At 43.9% G+C, this 12,950-nt stretch overlaps 1 protein-coding gene across 4 annotated transcripts in view; it reads right to left on the minus strand.

Moving 5' to 3' along the window:
* LOC308120236 (M1-specific T cell receptor beta chain-like) overlaps positions 1-12,950 on the minus strand; it is a 44,606-nt gene that overhangs the window by 28,607 nt on the left and 3,049 nt on the right. Inside the window, exons 1-2 of one of the 4 annotated variants that reach the window (XM_080480716.1) lie at positions 11,094-11,172; positions 10,713-11,019 (exon numbers count right to left, since the gene is read on the minus strand). The exons of 1 other annotated variant lie outside the window; for it this stretch is intronic. In XM_080480716.1, coding sequence (XP_080336842.1) covers positions 10,713-11,019; positions 11,094-11,169 — 383 coding nt within the window. In that variant the 5' untranslated portion in view covers positions 11,170-11,172. Of the gene's footprint in view, positions 1-5,894; positions 6,202-6,275; positions 6,375-10,712; positions 11,020-11,093; positions 11,173-12,950 lie in introns of those variants that run through there. 2 more of the 4 variants (XM_080480715.1, XM_080480718.1) reach the window with 2 other exon arrangements.

The following is a 12,950-nucleotide window of genomic DNA, read 5'->3' on the forward strand; positions in this document are numbered from 1 at the left end:
ACTGTTGATTAACTGTGAGTGAGCCACAGCCGCCCCCCCCCCGGGTGTAAAAGTTTAAATGATGTGTGAATAAAGCCAAACTGTAGAGTACATCTTGTAACAAACACTAATGTAATAGTTTTTGTCCTTTTTCAATGTAATATAGTCCATAAAGTAATAATGTGATATTAGCAGAATAAGATATTTGATCCATAATTGTAATAACAACAATATGATGAGTCACATTACAATGATTCAAGTGAAAATGCATCGTTTTGTGTTTTAGTTTCAGAAAAGTTCCGCATTTACACGGTATGGCTGAAAACGATGTAGTTAGCCTGCCAGGCCACGAGTTGGCGCTGTTGGTTGGTTTTGTAATTAAACTGAACACAACTGAAGTTTTCAGTTTGTTTTTGATATAAAATGTTTTTTTAGTTAATCAGCAATTTTAAAAGTGTGTGGGATCAAACTGCAAATTAGAAAATAATAGATCTATATCCTGTCTCATCTGGTGTTGTAACTATTACGTTTTGTATTCAAGCTCATTTTAGAATGTAAAATTACTTGTATTACACTTTTTTATCTAGATAGAAGTTTATTGTGGCGATCATATATTTTAGAATAATACAGTTTGACATTCGTAACTAAAGACCTCAAATAATTCTGATATAAAAAATATTTTTTTTTTTTTTTTAATTGACAGTAAATTGAGATCCAGCATGAAACTTTTAGGAAACAGATGCAACACTGGCAGCAAACTGAACGGGAAGCAGACTTTGTCAGTCAGTGGAGAGCGCCCTCTGCAGTCCATCAGATGGTAGAAAGGTATTTCTATTCTCTGAAGCCACCATTTTGGTATTTGTGCAGCTGTAGTGATCCGCTGTATCACTGTGTTGGCTCACAGCGCAGAAATACACCCCGCTGTCTTCAGGCTGCAGCCTCTCCACGGTCAGAGATCCCGTCCTGAAGTCGGGCTTCGCTGCAGGAAACTTGTTGACCTCAAAGCCGCGCTCATATCTGTGCGGGGGATCTGGGTTGGTGAGGACGATCAGCGTCATGAGCTGGCCCGGCAGCTGCTGGAACCAGTACATCAGAAAGTAAGAAACATCCTTGGAGTGACTGCAGCTCATTGTGACAGACTGACTCTGGTTTCCCCACAGGAAAGACGTCTGCGTCACCACGTCAGCTCCAGCTGTGAAAGTTAAAATAATAAAAGTCATGTTAAGTCATTTCTCTGATGAGTTGAGAGGAACAACTTCTCCCGTCTCTGTTACCTCCGATGCAGAGCAGAGCTGCAGAGAGCTGGATCAGACCGGCTGTCATCATGATTGTAATCAGAGTCAAGTGTTCACACACAAATAAAATCCTATTTCTTGGAGACGCTCTGGGGGAGCTATAGCTCATCCAAGCCCCGCCCCCCCCGGCGCCGCCTATGTCGTGGACTGAATCCGGCCTGCAAGAGGCTCAGAACTCCGCCGACAAATGTTTTAACAAATTTCTTAAGCTTTTCCATCTGGACCAATCAATCAATGACTCGTGTTTCTGCATCGTCATGCTTTTGTTTCTCTCTGGTCAGTGTTTGTTTCAGGTGATAGCGCCACCAAACCAGCAGCTGTTGTAATTGCACGTCGTTATCCACGCAGTTTGATCTGCTCTCAAAAGAGCCGTTTGAAAACAAAACAAACAAAATGAGGTTGTAAAAATTCTTGACCTCCATTGGGAGCTTTCTGAGATTTACACGACAACGAATACGAGTGTATCCGCAAAACTCTCTTCACTCTTGGGGGGTCCGTTTACACGAGACCAGTGTTCAGATCCACTGCTCCCAAGATGGAAAGATTCTTCCTTGGTCACAATTCTCTCCTGCAGAGACTGCCAGAGGTGGAAAAGTACTGTTACTGCGCATGTGCATGTATTCAGTTGAAAATAGTTCCTTCTGCTCATCCGCCCGTAAACAAACATGGCCGACCCGTAGTGATATGACTCGCAGTCCATATTGTAGTTTTATCGTCCATATCAGTAGTTTAATAGTTGAGATTCTCCCCTGATAGCATCCGATGCTTCATCAGTCCAGAAGAATGTCGGGTTCTCTTGATTTTCTTCACGTTTATAGGGTATTGTTCTCCGCACACACGTCTGTGTGGTTTCATTACAAGAACAAGCAACAGCGCCCTCCTGTGGACTGGAAGAATAACTCCATTATTGTCAGTGTGCTGCTGTAGTGTAAAACGAGGGGGCTGAGGCACAACGTCTTGCCCAAGGGCACTTCGACACACGGACAGTATGAGATGAGGGATCAAACCACCAACTGTGGGATTGGAAGACGACACGGTCGACCAAGTGAGACTCAGTGTGTGTGTGTGTGTGTGTGTGTGTGTGTGTGTGTGTGTGTGTGTGTGTGTGTGTGTGTGTGTGAGAGAGAGAGAGATATGGTTTATTTAGACTTCTCTGATCCTCCAGGTGAAGTTGTGGTTGTTTCACGGTTCTTGACTTCCCCCTGCAGTCGGCGAGGTTTTTGTCCCAGTTGCCGGTGACTCTGCGTCACTGTGCTCACTCACTGCACAGAAATACCGGCCTGCGTCTCCCGGCGCCACGTCCTTCACCACCAGCGACCCTTTGTGGGCGTCGGGCCTGACGGCTGAGAACTTGTCTTGGCTGAATCCCGGCTGGAAGGTGGGCGCTGAGTCTGGGACACTGAGCAGGACCTGCTTCATGTGTCGTCCTGCCAGCTGTTGGTACCAGTACATCTGGTAATAGGTTGCACCTTTAGTGTGGCTGCAGTCGAACTTTGCTGTTTCACCCTGGTTTGTCCACAGTGTGTCGGCCTGATTGACGTCAGCGGCCTCAGATAAACCTGTGAAAATCACCAGACGTTTTGGGATTGTGTGTCGACGTGTTTCGTTGGAAAATCGACTTGTTGATGTTTCATACCTGAAGTCCAGAGCGAGAGGACGGACAGTATCAGGAGGTTCTGTGTGAGGTCCATCCTCTCTTACACAGAAAACACAATGCCGTCGTATTAAAACTGTAGAAATGATCCACCACGCCCTCCCACACGCCTCCAGATCTCACATTAACCCTTCACTGGCCAATCACTGAAACACTTCCAGAAGGTTTGTTTCAGCCTTTATTTGAATTCCCGGCTAAATTAAATATGACACTTCTTAAAGTCACAGAAATGACTAATTAACATCATGAGTCATTAATTATTGAGCGATTGAGTGGAAATAGTATAAAATTGACCATATTTCATCAATTCTAACTTTAAAATGTGTTTAAATTGGATTTATTTTACTAAGTTTCTATGAAAACTTGTGTGTCGATTGTCACTGTGATTTAATTTGATGTCACAGTTTTTCATATTTCGTCAATCAAGGGACTCAAGAGAAACATCAGTTTTACTGTTAATATATAGGAAGACTAAAGCAGAATTGTTTTGTCATTATGCACACAAATCCTACGATTTCAACGTGTTGAACAATTTATGTTTCTCCTGTGATCGCCTCTGGAAGGAATCAGAACGTCACCAAATATGATCAGTTGCCCGATAAAGTGTTTAGTACGTCAGACTGTTTGTCACTTTAGAAATGATAATAGTGGATTTTTCTGCTCTTCCATGTGACGTCTAAACCGCAACTCAATCAATCCATATTTATTTATTTATAAATCCCTTTACAACCCTGAAGGTGACCAAAGTGCCAGTAAAAACAAATCGAATCAAAATAAAATAAGATAAAAAAAGATATATTGCGTTTGATCAAAATTAGGTTTCTTGTTTTCACTTCTATTCTTCTCAGACCCAAAGTATAAAAGCAGATGATCTGCAGTTTACTTGAACTTTTAGTTTTCTTTGCACATATCTCCAATCAGAGTTGATGATGGGATTTCCTCTGTGGCAGTGAGAGTCGGCGGAGGTCAGAGCAGCCGATAACATCTACCAAAGCGTCTCTGCAGGTGTTGAGAAGCCTGAGCGTCTCTCCGGGTTTTTGTATCGACTCGACTGAAACCCGCGGCACCGTGTAGCCTGGCTGCACAGAGATACACGCCGCTGTCGCTCGCCGTCAGATTGGCGATGCTGAGGTAGCCTTCGCTCCGGCCGTCTCCCTGGAAGCTGATCTTCCCTTTCACCTCGGCCTCGGGGTTTTCGTAGTTCAGGTTGAGATTTCCCAGGAACGTCAGGGCTTTGTCTTGTTTGTACCAGAGGATGTTGTTGTAGCTTGGTATTTTGTGGGAACATTTGATCTCACTCTGGACGGACTCGCCGGGTCTTTTAGTGACGAACCGAGGCGTCTGGGTGACGTCTTTTGTGTCTGGAGCTCCTGTGAGAACAGACGAGGACAGATGAGAGGAAATACTCGCGTTGCATTGCAGCGATCTGGAAGATCTTCCTCACCTTCGCTCCCTGGTAAATAAAGAAAATAATATAAAACCACGATTAATATCATCCTGAATGAGTCCAGGCTTCCTCCTTTGAGAGCGCTTTCTTCATTTGTGAACTGAAGCTACAAACGCGGCGACAAGGAGGAGGCGCAGAAACGTTTCTGTCAGGAGTTTTAAGGAGGACGTACCTCCGTCACACTTTCTACCTCGTCAGCCTCCACAAGCTTCACACCACCAGAAACATCTGATGCATCTTCTTTGGTATTGATATCGGCTGTGACGCTGTGGTTTTGCACTGAAGCTTCTTTTATAATGTGAATCCGTCATTAATAATTGTTTGTATGTAATGACATCACGGTTTTAAAACCATCGTGGTTCAGGAGCCACATGCAGCCCCGGTTCATCTCGAGTGGGCCGGACCGGTAAAATACAAATATCAATTATTTTTATACTTTGAAGTTTTTCTTTGTCGTGGCTCCGAGTATACATGATGAAAATGTTGCTACGTGACTCCTAAAAGAATTTATACGTGTATTTTCTTTGGAATTTTTACAATTTGCTTGGTGGTTTGTCCGGATTGGAGCCTCTTGTGGGCCGGTTTTGGGCCTCGGGTCTCATGTTTGACACTCCTGTCGTAGATGATGCTTAACAGCTGAAACAGATTGTGTCAGATGACAGACTGTGATGAAGCTCTATCGTTTCACGGGCACTCCTAAAAAAAATGCGTTCCACAGTGAAATTTCTGTATATTTTAGATAGTTTTTCTCTTCTTTTTCTTTTTTACAATATTATAATATATAATAATCTATAAATATTCTAAATATTTTAAGTCTTCAGGGTGTTTAAAAAAATTGTATGTGTTCATATTTAATATTAATTCATATTTTTTCTATTCTGTACAATGTATAAGACTTTGTAGATTTACAAAGTATTTCTATTCTATTCATGTTTTTAGACTGTGGGGGTAAACTAGAATACCTAGAGAAAACACTTTTTTTAACAATGTAAAATAATATTTATTTATTTAGTGAGTTAGTTAGTTAGTTAGTTAGTTATTTGTATTTGCAGTAGTCGTGTGTATATTACTTATAAAGCACTTTCCCACTGATTTAACATTCAAAGTACTCCGAGTACTTCATAATGTTGGTCACGTTCACCCATTAGCAGCCCAATAGGAGGAGCTCGGTCCCTCCACTGGGAGCAGATTGGAGTTCAGTGTTTTGCTCAAGGACACTGGGGACAAACGGGGAATGGAACCTGCAACATTGTTGTGTTTATCAGTTAATGTGATGTTTTCCTGCACGTGTGTGTGTCTGTCCAGTAGGCTGCCTCCTTCAATGGCTGCCATTGGCTCCATGACCACTCAACCCAAACACAAAGTGTGCTGATGCTTGAATTAAAGGTTATTTCTCCGAGGCCTCGCTGATTTCACTGCAGAGATGATGAGGTGTCATATTTGGAGATAGAAACGTTGCAGCACTCCAGTCGTGAGGCCTGTGGGGTTTTTGTGCAGCTGCTGGGAGTCTCTACGTCACTGTGCACTCACAGCACAGAAATACAGGCCCTGGTCTGCTGGCTGCGCCTTCTTCACCGTGAACGTTCCCGTCTCAGCCGCCGTCTTGGTGGCGGCGAACTTCTGTGGGCTGAACCGTCCGAAGTCGTGCTCTGTGCTGCCTGTGGTTGTGAAGACGACGCGCTCCATGTTCTCCCCCGGCAGCTGTCTGAGCCAGTACATGTAGTAGTAGCTGCTTCCCTTGGTGTGGCTGCAGTCCATGGTGGCGTCGTCGCCCTGCTTCACCCACAGTACGGACTTCTGGTTCACGTCGCTTCCACCAGTACAACCTGCGTGTGTTAACAGTTAAAAACATGCACAAAAGCTTTTTTTTTTATTTTTTAAGGTAAAATCTTTGAATCACCTGGATTCCACATTAACAACACAAATAAACTGAGGAAGCATCGTTTGAGGATGAAGGTGATGATGATGATGTCCATGTTGCAGAGACCAGCTGCTGCTCGCGGGCCTTAAATAGTCCCACAGACACGAGGAGCTGCAGGAGGGGGGTGTCACTGCAGCGTGTGAGCCCACATATTGGCAGTACTCTGGCGCCCCCTGCTGTCCAGGAAGTATTACGAGCGATCGTTAAAGTTATCTTGGAAAACAGGGCTGAAGCCATCAACAATATATTTCAGCACTTAAACACCTTTGTACAAAAAGATACGGTCTATATTTGACTTTAAATATTTCACTTCTTTATTCCACTGTGTACTGCACTGTCATTTTAAAATTAGATTCCTCTGTGAGTAAAGTGAAGAAGTTGCTCCAGGTTCTAAAATCAATTTGCACAGTCTGCTCCAGTAGGGGGCGCTATGCCTTTACTTTTTTTATTCTCTTACCGGAGGTAAAACGCATCCGATGCTTCATCAGTCCGTAAGAATGTCTTGTTCTATTGATTTTCTTCACGTTTATAGAGTATTGTTTTCCTCACACACGTCTGTGTGGTTTCATTACAAGAACAAGCAACAGCGCCCTCCCGTGGCCCGGAAGACTAACTACATCATTGTCAGTGTGCTGCTGTAGTGTAAAACGCAACACTTATTTTTTTTTTAAACAAATTAGGTGTTGTCACGTGAAACGTCGTGTAAACGAGGGGGCTGAGGCACAACGTCTTGCCCAAGGGCACTTCGACACACGGACAGTATGAGATGAGGGATCAAACCACCAACTGTGGGATTGGAAGACGACACGGTCGACCAAGTGAGACTCAGTTACCCGTAGTGTGTGTGTGTGTGTGTGTGTGTGTGTGTGTGTGTGTGTGTGTGTGTGTGTGTGTGTGTGTGTGTGTGTGAGTGTGTGAGATATGGTTTATTTAGACTTCTCTGATCCTCCAGGTGAAGTTGTGGTTGTTTCACGGTTCTTGACTTCCCCCTGCAGTCGGCGAGGTTTTTGTCCCAGTTGCCGGTGACTCTGCGTCACTGTGTTCACTCACTGCACAGAAATACCGGCCTGCGTCTCCCGGCGCCACGTCCTTCACCACCAGCGACCCTTTGTGGGCGTCGGGCCTGACGGCTGAGAACTTGTCTTGGCTGAATCCCGGCTGGAAAGTGGGCGCTGACTCTGGGACACTGAGCAGGACCTGCTTCATGTGTCGTCCTGCCAGCTGTTGGTACCAGTACATCTGGTAATAGGTTGCATCTTTAGTGTGGCTGCAGTCGAACTTTGCTGTTTCACCCTGGTTTGTCCACAGTGTGTCGGCCTGATTGACGTCAGCGGCCTCAGATAAACCTGTGAAAATCACCAGACGTTTTGGGATTGTGTGTCGAAGTGTTTCGTTGGAAAATCGACTTGTTGATGTTTCATACCTGAAGTCCAGAGCGAGAGGACGGACAGTATCAGGAGGTTCTGTGTGAGGTCCATCCTCTCTTACACAGAAAACACAATGCCGTCGTATTAAAACTGTAGAAATGATCCACCACGCCCTCCCACACGCCTCCAGATCTCACATTAACCCTTCACTGGCCAATCACTGAAACACTTCCAGAAGGTTTGTTTCAGTCTTTATTTGAATTCCCGGCTAAATTAAATATGACACTTCTTAAAGTCACAGAAATGACTAATTAACACCATGAGTCATTAATTATTGAGCGATTGAGTGGAAATAGTATGAAATTGACCATATTTCATCAATTCTAACTTTAAAATGTGTTTAAATTGGATTTATTTTACTAAGTTTCTACGAAAACTTGTGTGTCGATTGTCACTGTGATTTAATTTGATGTCACAGTTTTTCATATTTCGTCAATCAAGGGACTCAAGAGAAACATCAGTTTTACTGTTAATATATCAGAAGACTAAAGCAGAATTGTTTTGTCATTATGAACACAAATCCTACGATTTCAACGTGTTGAACAATTTATGTTTCTCCTGTGATCGCCTCTGGAAGGAATCAGAACGTCACCAAATATGATCAGTTGCCCGATAAAGTGTTTAGTACGTCAGACTGTTTGTCACTTTAGAAATGATAATAGTGGATTTTTCTGCTCTTCCATGTGACGTCTAAACCGCAACTCAATCAATCCATATTTATTTATTTATAAATCCCTTTACAACACTGAAGGTGACCAAAGTGCCAGTAAAAACAAATCGAATCAAAATAAAATAAGATAAAAAAAGATATATTGCGTTTGATCAAAATTGGGTTTCTTGTTTTCACTTCTATTCTTCTCAGATCCAAAGTATAAAAGCAGATGATCTGCAGTTTACTTGAACTTTTAGTTTTCTTTGCACATATCTCCAATCAGAGTTGATGATGGGATTTCCTCCGTGGCAGTGAGAGTCGGCGGAGGTCAGAGCAGCCGATAACATCTACCAAAGCGTCTCTGCAGGTGTTGAGAAGCCTGAGCGTCTCTCCGGGTTTTTGTATCGACTCGACTGAAACCCGCGGCACCGTGTAGCTTGGCTGCACAGAGATACACGCCGCTGTCGCTCGCCGTCAGATTGGCGATGCTGAGGTAGCCTTCGCTCTGGCCGTCTCCCTGGAAGCTGATCTTCCCTTTCACCTCGGCCTCGGGGTTTTCGTAGTTCAGGTTGAGATATCCCAGGAACGTCAGGGCTTTGTCTTGTTTGTACCAGAGGATGTTGTCGTAGCTTGGTATTTTGTGGGAACATTTGATCTCACTCTGGACGGACTCGCCGGGTCTTTTAGTGACGAACCGAGGCGTCTGGGTGACGTCTTTTGTGTCTGGAGCTCCTGTGAGAACAGACGAGGACAGATGAGAGGAAATACTCGCGTTGCATTGCAGCGATCTGGGAGATCTTCCTCACCTTCGCTCCCTGGTAAATAAAGAAAATAATATAAAACCACGATTAATATCATCCTGAATGAGTCCAGGCTTCCTCCTTTGAGAGCGCTTTCTTCATTTGTGAACTGAAGCTACAAACGCGGCGACAAGGAGGAGGCGCAGAAACGTTTCTGTCAGGAGTTTTAAGGAGGACGTACCTCCGTCACACTTTCTACCTCGTCAGCCTCCACAAGCTTCACACCACCAGAAACATCTGATGCATCTTCTTTGGTATTGATATTGGCTGTGACGCTGTGGTTTTGCACTGAAGCTTCTTTTATCATGTGAATCCGTCATTAATAATTGTTTGTATGTAATGACATCACGGTTTTAAAACCATCGTGGTTCAGGAGCCACATGCAGCCCCGGTTCATCTCGAGTGGGCCGGACCGGTAAAATACAAATATCAATTATTTTTATACTTTGAAGTTTTTCTTTGTCGTGGCGCCGAGTATACATGATGAAAATGTTGCTACGTGACTCCTAAAAGAATTTATACGTGTATTTTCTTTGGAATTTTTACAATTTGCTTGGTGGTTTGTCCGGATTGGAGCCTCTTGTGGGCCGGTTTTGGGCCTCGGGTCTCATGTTTGACACTCCTGTCGTAGATGATGCTTAACAGCTGAAACAGATTGTGTCAGATGACAGACTGTGATGAAGCTCTATCGTTTCACGGGCACTCCTAAAAAAAATGCGTTCCACAGTGAAATTTCTGTATATTTTAGATAGTTTTTCTCTTCTTTTTCTTTTTTACAATATTATAATATATAATAATATATAAATATTCAAAATATTTTAAGTCTTCAGGGTGTTTAAAAAAATTGTATGTGTTCATATTTAATATTAATTCATATTTTTTCTATTCTGTACAATGTATAAGACTTTGTAGATTTACAAAGTATTTCTATTCTATTCATGTTTTTAGACTGTGGGGGTAAACTAGAATACCTAGAGAAAACACTTTTTTTAACAATGTAAAATAATATTTATTTATTTAGTGAGTTAGTTAGTTAGTTAGTTAGTTAGTTAGTTATTTGTATTTGCAGTAGTCGTGTGTATATTACTTATAAAGCACTTTCCCACTGATTTAACATTCAAAGTACTTCCGAGTACTTCATAATGTTGGTCACGTTCACCCATTAGCAGCCCAATAGGAGGAGCTCGGTCCCTCCACTGGGAGCAGACTGGAGTTCAGTGTTTTGCTCAAGGACACTGGGGACAAATGGGGAATGGAACCTGCAACATTGTTGTGTTTATCAGTTAATGTGATGTTTTCCTGCATGTGTGTGTGTCTGTCCAGTAGGCTGCCTCCTTCAATGGCTGCCATTGGCTCCATGACCACTCAACCCAAACACAAAGTGTGCTGATGCTTGAATTAAAGGTTATTTCTCCGAGGCCTCGCTGATTTCACTGCAGAGATGATGAGGTGTCATATTTGGAGATAGAAACGTTGCAGCACTCCAGTCGTGAGGCCTGTGGGGTTTTTGTGCAGCTGCTGGGAGTCTCTACGTCACTGTGCACTCACAGCACAGAAATACAGGCCCTGGTCTGCTGGCTGCGCCTTCTTCACCGTGAACGTTCCCGTCTCAGCCGCCGTCTTGGTGGCGGCGAACTTCTGTGGGCTGAACCGTCCGAAGTCGTGCTCTGTGCTGCCTGTGGTTGTGAAGACGACGCGCTCCATGTTCTCCCCCGGCAGCTGTCTGAGCCAGTACATCTGGTAGTAGCTGCTTCCCTTGGTGTGGCTGCAGTCCATGGTGGCGTCGTCGCCCTGCTTCACCCACAGTACGGACTTCTGGTTCACGTCGCTTCCACCAGTACAACCTGCGTGTGTTAACAGTTAAAAACATGCACAAAAGCTTTTTTTTTTATTTTTTAAGGTAAAATCTTTGAAATACCTGGATTCCACATTAACAACACAAATAAACTGAGGAAGCATCGTTTGAGGATGAAGGTGATGATGATGATGTCCATGTTGCAGAGACCAGCTGCTGCTCGCGGGCCTTAAATAGTCCCACAGACACGAGGAGCTGCAGGAGGGGGGTGTCACTGCAGCGTGTGAGCCCACATATTGGCAGTACTCTGGCGCCCCCTGCTGTCCAGGAAGTATTACGAGCGATCGTTAAAGTTATCTTGGAAAACAGGGCTGAAGCCATCAACAATATATTTCAGCACTTAAACACCTTTGTACAAAAAGATACGGTCTATATTTGACTTTAAATATTTCACTTTATTCTACTGTGTACTGCGCTGTCATTTTAAAATTAGATTCCTCTGTGAGTAAAGTGAAGAAGTTGCTCCATGTTCTAAAATCAATTTGCACAGTCTGCTCCAGTAGGGGGCGCTATGCTTTTACTTTTTTTATTCTCTTACCGGAGGTAAAACCCAATCCGATGCTTCATCAGTCCGTAAGAATGTCGGGTTCTCTTGATTTTCTTCACGTTTATAGAGTATTGTTTTCCTCACACACGTCTGTGTGGTTTCATGACAAGAACAAGCAACAGCGCCCTCCCGTGGCCCGGAAGACTAACTACATCATTGTCAGTGTGCTGCTGTAGTGTAAAACGCAACACTTATTTTTTTTTTAACAAATTAGGTGTTGTCACGTGAAACGTCGTGTAAACGAGGGGGCTGATGCACAACGTCTTGCCCAAGGGCACTTCGACACACGGACAGTATGAGATGAGGGATCAAACCACCAACTGTGGGATTGGAAGACGACACGGTCGACCAAGTGAGACTCAGTTACCCATAGTTTGTGTGTGTGTGTGTGTGTGTGTGTGTGTGTGTGTGTGTGTGTGTGTGTGTGTGTGTGTGTGTGTGTGTGTGTGTGTGAGAGAGAGAGATATGGTTTATTTAGACTTCTCTGATCCTCCAGGTGAAGTTGTGGTTGTTTCACGGTTCTTGACTTCCCCCTGCAGTCGGCGAGGTTTTTGTCCCAGTTGCCGGTGACTCTGCGTCACTGTGCTCACTCACTGCACAGAAATACCGGCCTGCGTCTCCCGGCGCCACGTCCTTCACCACCAGCGACCCTTTGTGGGCGTCGGGCCTGACGGCTGAGAACTTGTCTTGGCTGAATCCCGGCTGGAAGGTGGGCGCTGAGTCTGGGACACTGAGCAGGACCTGCTTCATGTGTCGTCCTGCCAGCTGTTGGTACCAGTACATCTGGTAATAGGTTACACCTTTAGTGTGGCTGCAGTCGAACTTTGCTGTTTCACCCTGGTTTGTCCACAGTGTGTCGGCCTGATTGACGTCAGCGGCCTCAGATAAACCTGTGAAAATCACCAGACGTTTTGGGATTGTGTGTCGACGTGTTTCGTTGGAAAATCGACTTGTTGATGTTTCATACCTGAAGTCCAGAGCGAGAGGACGGACAGTATCAGGAGGTTCTGTGTGAGGTCCATCCTCTCTTACACAGAAAACACAATGCCGTCGTATTAAAACTGTAGAAATGATCCACCACGCCCTCCCACACGCCTCCAGATCTCACATTAACCCTTCACTGGCCAATCACTGAAACACTTCCAGAAGGTTTGTTTCAGTCTTTATTTGAATTCCCGGCTAAATTAAATATGACACTTCTTAAAGTCACAGAAATGACTAATTAACATCATGAGTCATTAATTATTGAGCGATTGAGTGGAAATAGTATAAAATTGACCATATTTCATCAATTCTAACTTTAAAATGTGTTTAAATTGGATTTATTTTACTAAGTTTCTACGAAAACTTGTGTGTCGATTGTCACTGTGATT

The sequence above is a fragment of the Lipophrys pholis genome (assembly GCF_963383615.2).
Source record: "Lipophrys pholis genome assembly, chromosome: 14".
NCBI classification, from domain to species: domain Eukaryota; kingdom Metazoa; phylum Chordata; class Actinopteri; order Blenniiformes; family Blenniidae; genus Lipophrys; species Lipophrys pholis.